This window comes from Amblyomma maculatum, chromosome 3 (assembly GCF_055883805.1).
Source record: "Amblyomma maculatum isolate TAMU_Amacu chromosome 3, ASM5588380v1, whole genome shotgun sequence".
NCBI lineage: Eukaryota > Metazoa > Arthropoda > Arachnida > Ixodida > Ixodidae > Amblyomma > Amblyomma maculatum.
The window spans coordinates 148,294,529-148,311,301 of NC_139346.1; the positions used below are offsets into that span (position 1 = coordinate 148,294,529).

The 16,773-nt window shown below is 44.7% G+C and overlaps 1 protein-coding gene across 1 annotated transcript; it reads left to right on the forward strand.

Annotated features, from left to right (window-relative positions):
* Positions 1–301: 301 nt before the first annotated feature.
* On the forward strand, positions 302–3,477 carry LOC146196362 (uncharacterized). Its single transcript, XM_084598183.1, has 3 exons — positions 302–390; positions 1,298–1,823; positions 3,398–3,477. Coding segments are annotated over exons 1-3 (531 nt in total). The 5' UTR covers positions 302–387; the 3' UTR covers positions 3,400–3,477.
* Positions 3,478–16,773: the final 13,296 nt, after the last annotated feature.

Below are 16,773 nucleotides of genomic sequence, written 5' to 3' on the forward strand. Positions count from 1 at the left end.
TCGTAGAACACCGGATTTCCTATTCCGGTTGCGTTTATCACTACCTAATTTAACAAAACCTGTCAGGCTCCTTCGTGCACATCCTGATTCTAATCGGTTGTAAATAGCATACTTTCAATACGAGCATCCATTAAGTTCTTGCCTCTTTTTTTCCACACGTTTGATTTTGCTATTAGACTTGACTGGGCCTTCGTTGGGCTTCAAGTAGAGTAACGTTAAATCAAGAAGAAAAAATTCTGGGCATGCGCCAAGAAATAAAAAATAATGGATCATCTTTCTTTTTGTAACATCACATACTGCAGTTTCTAGCATCGGTAGCTTTGTATAAAAGGAGATTGAAAACTCTCTGCCGGCCGCAGTTGATTCAACCGCAGCTCCTAACCCAACATGGTAAGACGTCATTCCATGCGTGCTGCCCACATTTCTTTCTAGACTTAGATTTTTGTCGGTGCGTAAACATGGCAATACGTACCTTTCAGGATTTTTTCTCAACCGGGGGGTATTCGCACTTTTCCTGTTTATTTCAGTGTAAGAGGGTATCGTGGTGAACGCGGTATTTTGTGGCTAATCTTTAAGAAAAAGGTATACGATTATTAAAAAAAAAAATAAAATACTAATGCTTGTTGCTCCATGTGCTTTCTCTTCAAAGTTGTGGGTGCTACTTAGTCCACCCATCTGAGAATACATTAAAATACTGACAGTTTTGGTTACCTTGGTTATACAACATCGGCGTTTCATAGAGAAGCACAACAGGAGGAGATCAGTTGAGAGATTTGTCCAGAAAATCGATGACTGACGCATAACAATTTCTTGGCTGAATTCATAGCGCACAGGATAAATTTTGACAAATACGATATTTATATTCCCCGAGCATCGTATTATTAGTGCCAGCAAGCGCTAAAATAACATTCAGATACTAGAGAAGGTAGAACTATTACAATGTACGCATAAACCCACTACCAGTAATTTTAGGAGACATTTGTGGATGTCACGCGAATATTTTGAATTCTCCAATAGGTGACTAGCATCCACTGTCATAGCAGTAATACCGGCTCTATTTGGGCACCTAAATAGGAAGCTTGTTTCAACATATAGCTCAAAACGCAGCCATTACGCTGCGTCTCAGCGAGTTGGTTATACATGTTAAACCTGAACAGCGCATAAAAACACACGAACAAGCGCTCGTGTGTTCGTCTTTTGCTGTTGTCGTTTGCTGTGTGTTTTTATGCGCTTTTCAGGTTAAACATGAAACATATACTTCTCCACTATACATAATCGAATTCGCTCCGGTGTGCAGATTCGTGCTTGCATCGTCCTGGCCCTTGCCTCTGGTGCCTTCGCGACCGCTTTCGTCGGAGCCGGCGGTTATGGCATCGGCTTGGGCGCCGCCCACACTGTTGCCACCGTCACCCACGCTGCCCCAGCCATCGCGTCTTACCATGCGGCTCCAGCTGTAGCCACCGTTTCCCACGCTGCCCCAGCTTTGGCCACCTACGCTGCTGCCCCGGCTATCGCCACCGTTGCCCACGCTGCCCCAGCTATCTCCACTGCCATCCACGCTGCCCCAGCTATCTCCACCGTTGCCCACGCTGCCCCAATCGCCACCGCCATACACGCTGCCCCAGCCATTGCTACCGTCGCCCACGCTGCTCCAGCCATCTCTTCCTACTACTCTGCTGCCCCAGTCTACGGCTATGGTATTGGCACCTTCGGCTATGGAGCTGGCGACTACGGTTACGGCTATGGCCTTGGATCTTACGGTCTGAACTACGGCTATGGCCTCGGCACTCCCTACCACTACGGAGCTCTTCTCCGCAAGAAGTGTAAGTATATTATAGCGGGAACATTTTAACAATTCTTTATTGCTTCCCACACTTACTTGCAAGACACTGCACAGTTATAGAACAAGTCGTTCAGAAACATTATTTGTGCGGTGGCTTTAAATAAAAATGTGTATGCGCTAAAAATAACTTCAGTTAAGCTTTTAATCAAATCTGTAGCGCCGATGTTGCTTTAGCAGGAGGGTGCCGGACCGAAAATGTGTTTGTGTCTGAAAACGGTGTCTGGGGATGTTTCTCATAGCCGAACAAAAATTTCGCTTCATATTCCCGCGTACCCTGATGCTTCCAACCATCTCCTTAATGCAACACCTAAACTTTAATATTAGGTTTATTCAGATCGCGATGCAGAAGGCACAAATGGTTGATTTAGTTACAGTTCATTTATTGGATTACTTTGAAACCTGAAAAAAAGGCGGATAATTGGGACGGGGTAAAGTGTTAAAATGCACATTTCAATCGCACAACAATTCTGATGCTCGATATAAGGTACTTTCTAACAGAATTAACCTTTTGCTAACAAAATACTAAACAAAATACTGTGGCTTTCGCGGTCGACAGGCAATATCAGAGACAACGTGACCTGGCAAAGAGGGAACGATCCAGTACGACATTACGCTGTATTAAAAGGAGCGGTATTTGATATTCGTTGAGTTTTATTAACTTTTTTGTCTCTAAGAAACAGGTCGGGATTCATAATTTACAATATATGACGAATTGCTTCTTCTCCCATAATGAGAGAAACATTTTCAGTGCTATCAGGTGCCGTAGTCATTGACACTAGTTTACCTGCATCCGAAGGGCTTCAGAGAAATTATTTTAGCGTAGACGAGGATGCTCCTCACTTCCCTGACTGTCGGTTTCTTTAGGTGCAACAATGTTGGACATCATGGTTGCAAATATTTACGATTATGCTTTTACGTTACAAACGCATATTTATTAGTAGGGAAGTGGTTTTATTACAAAACGTTTCTTTCAAGGAACTATATTTTTGCCCAACTGCAGAGCATCATACGAAGTCCAATTACCAGTAGTTGAGAATGAAATTGATGCAATTGAATTATATGGAGGAATGTTAACCAGGCATAAGTACTCTGGACATCGGGGCTCTGAGATATTGACTGAAAGGAAGGAGAAAGCATATTTTCATGCAGGGCTTGCAGTAATAGTTGCTGCCTGGTACGCAGTTAAATGGATGCCACAAAAATTCATTTTCCGCTGGACTTAAAACTATCTACCTAATAAACTTGCAAGTCGGACTTTAATGCCGTCTTCGCGTAATAGCCTTAAGATTGTGTACTCAAAGTTTACGTCGTAAAAAGCAGTCGAAATCACGCTAGCTTAAGGCTTCTTTTGAAAGCTAAAACGAAAGAAGTGACGGTGTTCCCATTTTGTGGGTGCCTTTTCAGCTGCTAGTTTGTGAAAAACCGCAAGAGCCACGCCTGCTAACTGAGAATTACTATTCCTGAGCTCATGTAGAGAAGTGATCATTCCTCGGCGACATGTACAAACATCATGCATATATTCATATTTTAAACTACATTTACTTTCCTTTTCAGAAACAATACGGCCTCATCAAGTCATCGTGAATTCACCTATTTATATCTGAAATAAATGTATATGGAATTCTAAGAGAATGTCTTCTGCGGAAACCTTTTTTTTTTTCTCGACAAGATTATCTAGTTATTACTTTCGGCTGCTTTTTGGATTTCAGGAGAAACAGCTCGTAAAACCACGCGCTTTTACGTCAATTTGAATACAAAATGTTCAAATATTATACGATTTAGCAGCTTCGCTGTAGTATAGTTACCTCGTTTGACATCAACCTTACAAATATTGATAATATTGACTAATGGGGGTTATTTGAATGACTGGTAGGACTATTGCCACCAGACACTAGTAGCTTGCTTTGTACGCTTTAACGCCCAAAAGCGGATCTGGCTATGAAGGCCACCGTAGTGGAGGATTCTGGAAATTTAGACCGGGGGAAGTTCCTTAATTTCCACGGAGAGCGCACTGAACACGGGCTTCTCGCCTTTGGCATCCATTGAAGAGCATCAACTGGGGCCGAGATTTCTTTCCGCTTTCATGGATTCAGCAGTCGCACAGTAATAACTCAGCCATCGTGGCAGGGAGAGTAGAAGTCTCAGGGCCGTATTAGAGATGCACCTTTTTTAAAAAACACGGTTTGCGGTGTCGTGGATGTAATACTTAAAGGGCAGCTGCATCACTTTTTAAAAAGAAAGAGTTCGGAATACAGATATACAGTTTACGACCCCCTGAACACGAATACGATGTTAAATTTAGTCATAAGTGACCGCAAACTACTTTTTAATCAGAAAAACGTGCACTAACGCCGTGGGGCGTTTTGAAAGTGGCGCTCTTGCCTGTGATTGGTCAAGCGCACCGTGACGTCAATGACGGCGTGCCATTCAGTGGTAGCGGCGGTCCAAGCGATTGTACATGCACGCACGTGTTTTTCTATGGATGTATGCTGCTGAACATGCAACGATCACGCTGCTCAGGGGAATATGATATTGAGCCGTACTTGTTCGAACCAGCGGCGGCTTCGGAACAAAGTGACACTGGCGGCAGCGGCGACATGACGAGAGAGGAGACAGCGCTAACCTTTCCCCGCATGGGAAATTCACACTGGTAAGTACCGCTGCGCTGCACTGCTGTATGCGCCTGTGATCCGCTCTCAATTGAACATATCTGCGTTACTCGTGCCCTAAATTTTCTGCCAGACTCGAACGAAGCAGTGTCACGTCAATGCGCTTGATGTGACGATTTTAAACAAATGAATCATCCAGACGAGCCGTCGCCCCAGTTTTGTTGCGTGAATTTAGTCATTTATATGTCAGCAAGAGCAGCAAAAGTCATGCTCTCAGCTCCCGCAACCTCGAGTACGTATACATTTTAATCTGGCGGGATTTAGCAAATTAACGCGGGAGCACGGTATCGACGAGAAGCCAGGCCGCTACCTTGCTGCGCGCGCGTAATCCCATTTAGAACGCCGGTAAAAATACCGAAACGCTAGGACAGCTATCGGCAGTCACGCACTGCCATGTCGCGAGTTTAGCACACTTCATTTAGCTGCGCTTAACATCGCGACTTCGACCATAGACATCATGCTGCCTTGATTTCTTTTCTTAATTGGTGTAGTTGAATTTCCCAGGAGCTCTCCAAGAACCTGAAAATAAGATATTGGCCATAAGATATAAACATGACAAAAGAAACTTAATTTAACAAAGCAGAGGCGAGTTTAGGATGTGCGTTCTCCTTTATGACATAGGTTTCTGACTTTCATTTTAAAAAGTTCATACTTGGCATGTGCAAGCAGAATCGGATCGCCAAGTGCAAAAACGTATAGAGGTCCAAAGCTGCTCGTTTTCCTGAACAAAACTTTTCATGAGCAAATAAGGGCTGCCTTTCCATTCGTCGATTCAGCAGTGTGATGACTCTCCGCATCGCACCCATAGCCTAATCATGAAAAAAAAAAAAAAAAAAAAAAAAACGTCCTACTCTCTCACAGTTTTCCAGCCGCGTCAGCGGGCGCCAATGCTGAATAGTTTTACTTTCATCTGTGCCTTCATCTGCCCGGCCACCCACCTGCCCCACAGAACAAAAACGTAAACAGAACAGAAGAGCAATATGATGTATTGGACCTCTTATCTCGAGTTTTCTTCTTTTTGCGAAAGCAGCTCTTGGAGGCGGAGAGGTGCTCTTGTGTGCGAAGACAGAAGGCACAGCACCGGTTTTCAATCGCGCAGATTTGATCGGTATCCCAAAAGATCGCATCAACGACAAGCTTTGGTGATAGTCACTGTCGCGAAAATGATCTGAGCAGATCACCGACGATTTTGTTGGCTTGAAATCCTTCCTCTTGACCGCGGCAACCCAAAGCGCCGATAGCTTGCGCTCCTTTGGGAATTTATGAAACACGACATCCTTTCGGCCGCCAGTGTTCGTGCAGCCATAGGCTGCGCAGAACCACGGCATGGTCGTTCTTTTCGTGAAGAACGGTGCAAGATGCACTGAAAAAGTTTGCGGTAACGTTCGCAAGAAGAAAACAAGCGCGAGACAAGAAAAAGGTTGCACTGCGTAGCCTGCAAGCGACAGGTGATGCACGGCCTGCTCGGGCAATAGAAGCGGAAGAGAGGTAGACGCCGTCCTTGACGTCACTACCGCCTGTCGTCTGCTATCCCCCCTCCAGCGCTGTGCACTGCGGAGAAGCCTGAACGGGATAGCAACTTTAATCGACGATTACGTCACTATTTCAAAAGCTAAAGCCAAAATATTTCGTATACTTAACATACAAACCCTGCAGATTCGATCCTCTGAAGCGCATCAAATTCTAAAACCGGTGCAGCTTCCCTTTAAGTCGACGGACTAAGCGAACTGTTCTGCGATTCGTTAAGAAACGTTTATGCCGTTTGCATTCTTTGCTTCAGAGGATAATATACGTCGTCACCTCCGTAAGCACAGGTATTGCTCTTTTTTTTTTTTTCGTGGACTTCATTTAAAACACAGACTTTACTGGATATACTGGAGCTTAAAGGGAGGACGTAATACATATATGTAGAACAGAACCTGCAAACAGGGTAACATTTTTGAAGCATAATACGTCATAAATTTAGTACACAGTTAAAAGTGAGCGGGAGTACTTTCAGAACGACCTTGAGGCTAAAATGATGTTTTTAGATTACATAATAATTTCTCAATAAATATAAATCATTCGACTAGAAACCGGAAAATAGCAATATATGGCCGTACCTTCGCGATGTCGCCCAAATGTAGTCTTCATTTTCTATTTATGTAGTTCATACAGAAACTCAGCATCCAGAGGGCTCAAGAAAGTATTAAAAAAAACGTTGCAGTTCCTTAGCTTAGCTAGGCCATGATATACTAAGCAAAATGCAGAGTTTGGAATGGTTAAACTTGGTTATTCGATATGTTAGGCTGCACAGGTTAAGCAGTATAGACACCTCGGGGTTTTCGATGCGTGTAAAGGACATGTTTATTCATTGTTAGGCTTTATACATAGAAAGACCGATCGGTGGTCAGTAAGGCAGTTTGCCGTTGTCTCAATTTTGAATATACAGTATCTAGACCTCATGGTCTATCTTTAGTCCACAAGTTCGATGGCGGTTCCCCATTGGGGTGCCTGAACGTGAGGATGCGATGCCAAATTAAAATACAACTTCCGATTGGTATAATCAGTCTTCTGAAGCGACTTCGCCGTTTCGACATCTTGCTATACTGTTGGAGGGTCTACTTGTCGTTCGGCAGCGACTCGGCATCTTCGCCGATTCTAGGCTTGGCGCCGCCACTTTGCGAGACGTTCTTTCCGCTCCTGATGTGCCTCAGGCGTCTCCTACGTTCGCTTAGCCTTCCTTGTTTCATTCGCGTATTGACGAGCGACCTTGTGCCATGTGATGACTTCTGGGTCCGTCGACGCTTCTTCGCATTGCCTCCGCTGATGTCGCTCACAGCACGTGCTCTCTCCGTCCGCTCCTTCATACATTGCGCTTCTATCTAGCGAGCGCACGCGCCGCTGGTTACATTCTTATCGCGCGGTGGGCAGATGATCACGAGGAGCGGCGGCGCCGCAGAGAGGGCCTGGATCATACGTAGTGAGGCTGCATAGCGGAGCATGACGTTAAGCGTGGGCGCTGCAAGGAGACCGGCGAGGCGGAGGCAGTGGTGGTACTGTGGCTAGATGAGAGATTATTGCTTTGGTTCGGTTTGTGGGGTTTAACGTCCCAAAGGAACTCAGGCTATGAGAGACGTGGAGGACTCCGGAAATTTAGACCACCTGGAGTCCTTTAACGTCCACTGACATAGCACAGCACACGGGCGCCTTGCTTTTCGCTTCCATAGAAAAGCGGCCGCAGAGGCCGGGATTCGATCCCGCGTCCTTGGGAACAGTAGTCGAGCGCCGTAACCACTCCGCCACCCCGGCGGGGTAGAGGAGAGATGAGTAGGTGGGCCGTCTGGAGTAGTTAACCGCTTCTCCCCCTTCATGACGTCACAATTGGCGCTGCGGCGGGTCCCCTATCCCTATCCCTGTGGTAGAAGTTGTCTGTTACTTGGCCACTCTCATAATGAGCTTGTAAATACTTACATAGGCGGTGTTTCTAAAATTTATAGCGACTATTTATTGAATTTGACACACTGTAACTGGTATACGTTTGTTGAGGGAATATAACAAGAAAATCACACATTCACATCGTCTGCTAACGCGTCGACGGTGTGGTCGGCTGTCGAAGAACAGCGCTACTTCTTGTTATTTTTCTTTCTTTAATGACATGAGTTTCACATGAAATGGATTATGGAGGTAGTTCAGTGCAACGAAAAGCTCCAGATGATACAGTATTGTATAATGTGAAGTGTTCTCGTTGATATTTAGGGATCCATTGGCAAAGAGAGCCCCCCCCCCTTTTTTTTTTCTTTCTCTCCCCCTTTTTTTTCCTTTCCCTAGGCTGAACTGTGCATAAAATATATCCTTCCTTTGATCTAATGTAGCATGGACGTGCAGGCAAGGCCTGCTACATGTGCAATATATATATATATATATATATACCCAGGCAGCACAAAATGTCGGGCCCTTGCGGGTCCTTTATGGGCAAAAGGGGCAGGGCCAGCCCGCCTAAAACCCCTGTTGGACCCCTGTGGAGAGCATGTGGGCAAGCCCAAATTGGGCTGGCCCCTGTTCATTCTACATGGGTCCCACGTAGGTATTGCAAGGGCTAACCAAGTCCGCATGCCCCCATCAAGTCTGCATCGGTCCCTTGCAGGCTTCTTGAGGGCAGATAAGAAGCAGATGTGGGCTCCATGCTGGAAAGCCCAAGTAAGGTAGCCCACACAGAACCACCGTTGGTCCCTCACCGGCTGTGATGGGGCTGGCAAGCATGCAAGCCTGCATGCTACCCACATCGGTCCTTTGTCGCATACTTGAGGGCAGACTGAACCAAAATGTGGGCATTTTGCCGGTACTATTTGGGCAAGCCCAAATGGGGCTGCCTACCCAAAACTGCTCTTAGACCTACCTCAGTTATGCTGGCATGCAGCCCTGTTGTGCAATGTAAATCTGGGCTCGATGTAGAAAACACGTTGGCAAGCCTAAATGAGGCTGCCCACACAAAGCTGCTGTTGGACCGACATAGGGCGTAGAAGGGCTGGAAAGTTATATGCCCGCATGCTTCCCACATTAGTCCCTAGTTGGGCGCTTGAGGGCAGATTGAATCGAAATGTGGGCAAAAAGCCTGCCAAGCCCAAGTGAGGCTGCCCACACAAAACTGCTGTTGGACCTACATCGGGTGTAGTGGGGCTGAAAAGCTGTATGCCTGCATTCTTCCCACATCGGTCCCTAGTCGGGTATTTGAGGGCAGAGTCTTTGGGAGAATTATTACCAAGCCCATATAGGGCTTACCAAGAAGACATCTCTTTTTACATCAAACATGGGGTAAGCTGCATGTATTGTTATCAGTGTCAATAAAATTTTCACCCGGCACTAAAAAATAAACCACAACAAATGCAAATAGGGCTGTCCGCACACAAATTTACTTCAGCTGGTTTGGAGGGAGGAATGTGGGATGTCTGTGTGGATAATTTTACTGCAAGCAGCAGTAACATAGAACAAACTCAATGTCACTCTTTCTTGCTATGCATGGTTTCCGTGGTTTTTAGCTATCATTATAAAACTAAATTCAGATTGCACTTTATCATGCCTATTCTTTCTATATATATATATATATATATATACATATTGAGCACTCTTGATTGAAATTGTGTTATAGCCAGTGCATCTTATATCTCAATCAATTAAGAGGACAGGGTGGTTCCAGTAAATGTGCTGAAGAAAGTGAGATATATATGCAAACTATATATTTTGTAGGTAGCCCTTCAAAACATACAAAAGTACAGGGCTAAGCAGGAGGTTCAGCAGTGATGTTGGCATTAAATGAGGGCTAAAAGAAGCTTCCTAGAAGTGATATCATATAAGTTTATGAAAAGTATGCAGGTAAGACACACAGCACATGTAAATTAAAACCAATGGTGTGTTATGATGAGCAGGTAGCTGACAAGAGAATAGAAGCCACTTAAATCATGCAGGTGCTTCCACAGGGCAGAAAAATATTTGAACAGAGGCCTTTTTCTGGTAATTTACAAGATCCAGCCAGTGATTAGAGGAGCAAAGTGATACTTTAAAAAGCAACTCTATTATTGTATACAACTGCTGCTTTTGAATATTTTTTCTTCTGTGCATAGCTTGGCACGTATACAATGATGCTGTACTGCCCAGCTCCGTTCACAAACATGTATGCTTAAACGAGGTGGTTATCATCTTGTAAATTTGTTGCCAATAAATCATTTAAAAAAACTTAGTTGCAGTGAAGCATCTGCCCGTATTCATGGACTGGCACCTATTAGCCTTCAGCAATAGTCCAAATATGTAAAAATTGTAATATGAGTAAATACTTTGATGCATTAGAGAAGAACATTGAATAGTGTTCTTTAAAGCTGCACTGATTTTTTTTGCTAATACACCATGCCATAGGTCACAGGCTGCAGTTTTCAGTACCTCGTCTAAGTCTGCATCCTTTAATGTGAAACACCTTTTTTTTTCTGTGTAGAACTGAGCATTCACTTTGTCAATGTTTTGTATTATCTTGCAAGTCTGTCATATCACTCATAAAAGTAATGCACTCTTGTATGTGCTAAATAATAAAAAGCAAAACTAAAATACTGTTGGTAAAGCATACTACTTAATTTAAGCATTCAGCACTTTATGAGAATATAATCAGCACGAAGATGACAAAATAGTAAGCTGAAACTAAAGAAATATATACGGCAAGGAAAACCTAAATTGTTTATTCAAGAACTATGTGCACCAAGTAAACAATCCACTGTGCAAAAAATGTTTCACATTATGCGTAACTTATGCGTGGAAAGCTGGACAACTTTTCTTCACAGCCATACAAGTATAAGTACAGTATAAGGGCACAAATTGTTCAGCTTCACAAAAAAAGCTGTAATTAACACTTTTCTGAAGTGTAACAAATATAACAAAACCATCTGGCTGCCAAAACATTGTTTGGGGCATTAATAATAAACATTATTTCTTGGTTAGAGGTCATTACAGCAGACATAAGAATAAAATAACAGGCTGGCTATCACCACCAGAAAAGGAACAATTGAGGCCTGCCTCTTCCAGAGAGGAGAGCAAAAAGAAAAAAAACTGGAAGCAATACAATTAGTCACTACGCAATTCATATCAAAAATACATGAAAACAAGAAACAAAATACAGTATATATAGTCGAGCCCACTTATAATCAATGCTCAGTTATGATGAATGTGGACAGAGTTACCACCAAATTGTGTCAAGGCAACGGTGGTGCACCTCATGTATGACCACACCAGTCAGGTAGTGCACTGCCATATTCCCTCCTCCTCAGAGTAAACAATTTCACTTCTAACAACATCAGGGATCAAAGAGTGTTTCTTCAATACCTCGACACCCAATCTCTCACTTCTGAAAAAAAGCATAGTCTGTTCAAATCGTCTACCCTAGTTGTGCCTGTTCAAGAAGTGCACCTCATTTACATTCCTTTGAATGGTGCAGTATGCGCATGCTGCACTTCTGTATTTATTCTGCAAAATGCCAATTTAATACAGCACCTGTCATGGGTGTCGGCAAAATTTTGTATGAATCGAGGGGGGGGCAAACCAACTGCATAGGGGAACGGGGCATAAACATTCCCCCACCCGTATTTCATGCCGTTGGGGACGAAATAAACATTTCAGAAAGTTTCTTGTTACTGACTTCCGCAGGAAAAAACAAAGCAAGAATGGAAGTGGTGGCTTGAAAGGAAGAGGATAAGGGGGGGGGGGGGGGGGGACCCCTTGCAGACACCTATGGCACCAGTTGTTAATGTGCACTCTCTCAAGCTAAAAAATATAGGTAGCTGTCCCTTTTTGAAAGGAGGATGTTGGCAGCTGCATGCGGCCTGTAGCGTTAGGAGTCGTACTGTAAACCCGAGCCTCCTTCACAGTAGGATTTCAGCACATGTTACGGAGCGTTCCCAAACGGCAAGTGTCATACTTCAAAGTCGGGAACATCTCCCGAAAATCAGTGCATACCAACACACCAGCTCCAACTTCAGCATCGCTTTTCTACACAGCGTCCAAACATTCTTGTCGTCTAGCAATAGCTCGGCTACATCCGTAACACAACCCCCTCCCCCGCACAACAAGCACAGTCCCGGTGCTTGCTAAACAGAGGTGCGGGAATAGTTGTGCTTAAGACAGGCCACATGAACAATTTATGTACGTGATGCAGGGGAATCGGGCATAGGAGATGGATGTAATCTTGTAGGCCACATCACTCAGTTGCTGCAAGACGGGGTAGGGACCCATGTAATGAGGCATGAGTTTCTCGTGGGTAGTGAACATCTCGATAATGATGGTTGTAATGGAATTTTTTGGCCATCTGCAAAGCCATGAGACGATCCCGAGCAATCTTTCGGGCGACGTCGGCGCATACTAAGGCATCGGAAGCTTGACGGCAGTCATGGTCTTCAGCAGGCAGCAAACCGCCAAAAGCAGCTGGGGGTCACGGCCAAGAGGAGATAAAGAGGCAAGTAGCCGGTTGTAACTTGATGGGACGAATTGTACGTAAATGTGACAAAAGGCAAATGACATTCCAGCCATGATGGTGGTCAGAAACACACATGGACAGCATGTACGTAAGCATCCAGTTAAGGTGCTCAGTAAGGCCATTCATCTGGGATGACATGCCATTGTGAAATTATGGTGGGTAGAGCATGACCAGAGCAAGTCTTAACAACTTTACAAATGAAACGGGCCTCAATCTTTAAGCAGCTGACGGGGAGCGTCATGAAGCAGGGTGATGTCATGGAGAAAAAAAATCAGTGACGCCGGAAGCACAGCTAGTCTGGATAGCTTGCGTGATAAGTACCTGGGCCAACATAGCAGTAAAAAGTTTTATGGTACTAGTGCGAGTGCAGTCAAATCAAACAGACTTTTGGTAACCGTAGAGGCAATATTAAATTCGGGACATATGTAGTCTAGGTTAAACTATTTTAATATATGTGCCAGGCAAAAATGTATGCCTGTGAATATGATACTCGTGATGCTATAAAGGACAGCAAGCTTTGAATTGCCATCTAGTGCAAGAACACACATGGCCGCGACTAGCAGTTGTGGTTCGTGGTGCTGTTATGCCCTTTATGCTCTACAAGCAATGCAGCCTTGGATGGTAAGCAACCTTTTGTCCTCAGTCCTGCAGCAAGTATCAATGTAAATTTAAATGAGGATTGGAATGACCAGCAACTTTTTTGCCAAGTGATTCACCGAGTTCTACTGCCAAACAAAGAACAACACAATTACTTTCTCTTGACAACGGTACGGTGCACCACTTGCTTGCTTCCCCGACATCAGTGACCATGACCTAGTTCCACTGAATGCAACATGCAAGATCAATCATCACACATGGGAGTCAGTTATGCACTGAAGTGCCTTACAGGCAACATATCAGTGAATACTGATAGCATCTGACAGACTATATAGCAATGTCTCAGCCATAACATCTGCAAGATGCCTTTCAAGAAGTACAAACAAACCTGGTTATATTGTGTATCACAAACTACTTCTACTCGGCAGGCTTTTTACAGGCTTGGAAATGACAGATAATATTGCTGAATGCCCACATAATCTCACTGAAGAAATTATTAGCATTGATGCACTGCTGGCTTCACAAAATATTGCTTAGAAGACTAAGTGGACAATGATGCAAAACTAGAGCCATTCACTCACGAACACAAAGGATGAGCATTTTATGGGCTCCAGCTGAATCTCATGAAGACAATGTTGAGAAGACTGGTTTGCCACTGGCTGCCAAATTCCAAACATGGTTATATATGCATGGAAAGCAGCTTGCTGACTGTAAGGGTTTTGGTGAGGATCACGTGGCTATGTGATAAAGCCTCTTTTGAAAACAAAGTTCTGTTAATGGTGGACTGTTTCTAATGAAATAGAGTCCACATCTGTCTGACTATTTTGCTGCAATATGGAAAGACCGCAACTAACATCAGGTATAAAGAATATAATCAGTGTGACCATTAGGTTAGATATAAGTGGGCTCAACAGTGTTGGCCAAAACAAAGGAAAAAAAGCAGGCAGGACACAAAGCACACAACCCAAATCACACAAAACATAGAAAAATATATATCAAAACAAAAATGAAAACAACACACAGTAAATTTGTGTCACACCAAGTGCAGAAACAAGCAATGTGCGCCCGAAAATTGTACACAACTCTGAAATAAACACACAGGCCGTATTGCAATCAACCCACTAAAGCACCAATCTTATAAACATAAAAGACAAAAATGCAAAATCTTCTTGGTCACTCCGACACATATCTTGCAGGAAAGTAGTTCCCTAGAGTGGTACAATAAAGCTTTAGTTGCTGGCATTGTGCAGGAAAGTAAATAAAAATAACTGCCAACTACAATGGCATTAATAGCTTATGTGACAGTGGGACACATTTGTCACACTAGCTTCAAATGCTGGCAAATGGACAGTGCTACACATAAATATCACATTTTTGCATGCTAAGCCCCAATGAGCTATAAAACAAGCGATCAGAACATTTATATTGATACGTGGCAAGGTTAGTGCACGAAGGTTAGTCCAGGATGACGCCGCACACAAAGCACATAAGCACAGCAGCGTCAACCTCCTTCTAGCACCAAACGTTGCTACCACTTTGTCTTCTTCTGTGTCACTGTTGCTGATTGTTGTCTTCGTTAACGTCCAGCAATGCAGGGCATATATGTCACGAGTGCGACCCATCTGCTGTTGGACAAGTATGGCACCAATACCGTGACCACTGGCGTCGGTGCGTACCTCTGTTGGTGCCGAAGGATTGAAGTGTGCCAGGACGGGCGGGTTGGTGAGGGCTGCAATGAGCGCAGAAAAGGCTTGGGATTGTTCTTGGTCCCAGCAAAATGGAGCGTCGTTGTTCAAAAGATTGGTGAGTGGACGAGCCGTCTCCGCAAAGTTGGGTACAAACCGCCGAAAATAGGAGCAAAGCCCAAGAAAACTACTCACGTCACTGGTACAACGAGGTGTAGGAAATGCACTTACAGCACATATTTTGTCTGGATCGGGTTGAACGCCACGGGCGTCGATCACGTGACCGAGCACCTTGAGTTCATGTCGGCCGAAGCCACATTTCTTCGAGTTCAGCTGAAGGCCAGCTCTTCGGAAGACGCCAAGAATGGCATCAAGGCAATGGAGATGGCTCTCGAATGTAGAAGAAAATACAATGACGTCATCAAGATAGCACAAGCACGTCGTCCACTTCAAGCCGCGCAGGAGAGAGTCCATCATGCGCTCGAATGTTTCGAGCGCATTGCACAAGCCGAAAGGCATCACCTTGAATTGACACAGGCCATCGGGAGTGACGAAGGCGGTCTTCTCTCGGTCCCATTCGTCAACTGCGATCTGCCAATAACCGGAACAAAAATCAATGGAAGAGAAATAGCTGGCACCGTGCAAGCAGTCAAGGGCATCGTCTATCCTGGGGAGCGGGTAAACGTCTTTCTTTATAATTTTGCTGAGGTGTCGGTAATCAACGCAGAATCTCCAGGTATTGTCCTTTTTTTTAACAAGCACGACAGGCGACGCCCAGGGACTGCTCGAAGGCTCTAGAATGTTTTTTGCTAACATCTTGTCCACTTCATCTTGTATGACTCGTCGTTCAGAAATGGCAACTTGATAATGTCTTCTGTGAATTGGGCGAGCGTCTCCGGTATCGATACAATGTGTAACAAGGGACGTTTTATCACCAAAATAAAAAATATCGCTGAACGAATTCAGAAGACTCGTAAGTGCTGTAGCACGGTCAGGGCGCAAGTTAGGTGCAAGCATTCCTGATATGCGGGCCTCCGGAGGTGGGGACGGTGCAGGTCGTGTCGACACTTTAGCAGTAGGGTCAGGTAAAAGAGCGGCAACTGTGACGTCAGACAGTGGGGTCAGTTCGGCGAGAGCAATGCCCTCAGGAAGAATGTGCACAAAAAGGTAAAAGTTCAAGACTGGAATATAAGCGTTGTTATTTTCTACGTGCACGATGTTATGAGGGAGAGCGATTCTACGCTGCAGTGTCACGTCGGTTATGGGGCAAACAACGTAGTCGCCATAAGGAATGGAGGGGAAAGGCGACATGAGCACATACACTGCAGCTTCTGGTGGCAGACGAGTAAATGTAGAGGAGCGGAGCCGGAGCGTTGAAATATCAGAGACCTGTTTGTCAGGAAAGAGTGGCAAAGTCCAGATGAAGCAGTCGAGAAGAACAGTCAATGAGTGCGGAATATGCAGTTAAAAAGTCGAGTCCTAATATAACGTCGTGAGGGCACTTGGTGAGGACTGTAAATAGCACAGAAATATGGCGGTTGGCAATGGTAATTTTCACAGTACACATACCAATCACAGTAGCTGTGTTGCCATCAGCAACACGAACTATAAATGAGGAAGTGGGTGTGAGGACTTTGTTGAGGCATTCACGGAGCGAGGAACTGAGGACGGAAATGTGGGCGCCAGTGTCAGTAAGGGCAGAAACTGAGACTCCGTCCACAAAAATTTCAATGAGGTTACATCTGGGTGAAAGGGTCAGTTCTGAGTTGACAGTCCGGGTCGGTAATGCAGCGTCACTCCTGGGCGCTGCACTCCCTAGTTTCCCGAGTAGGCGCCGGCGTATGTTGGGGAGGAGTTGCAACGAGGCAGCGGTGAACGAGATCGATGAGACCGTGGAGATGGAGACCGGCTGGAGTGACGGACACTTGAGACGGCTTCGGTGTGAGGTTCATCTGGGTGAGGAGAGAAGTGTCCAGGTCCATCATATGC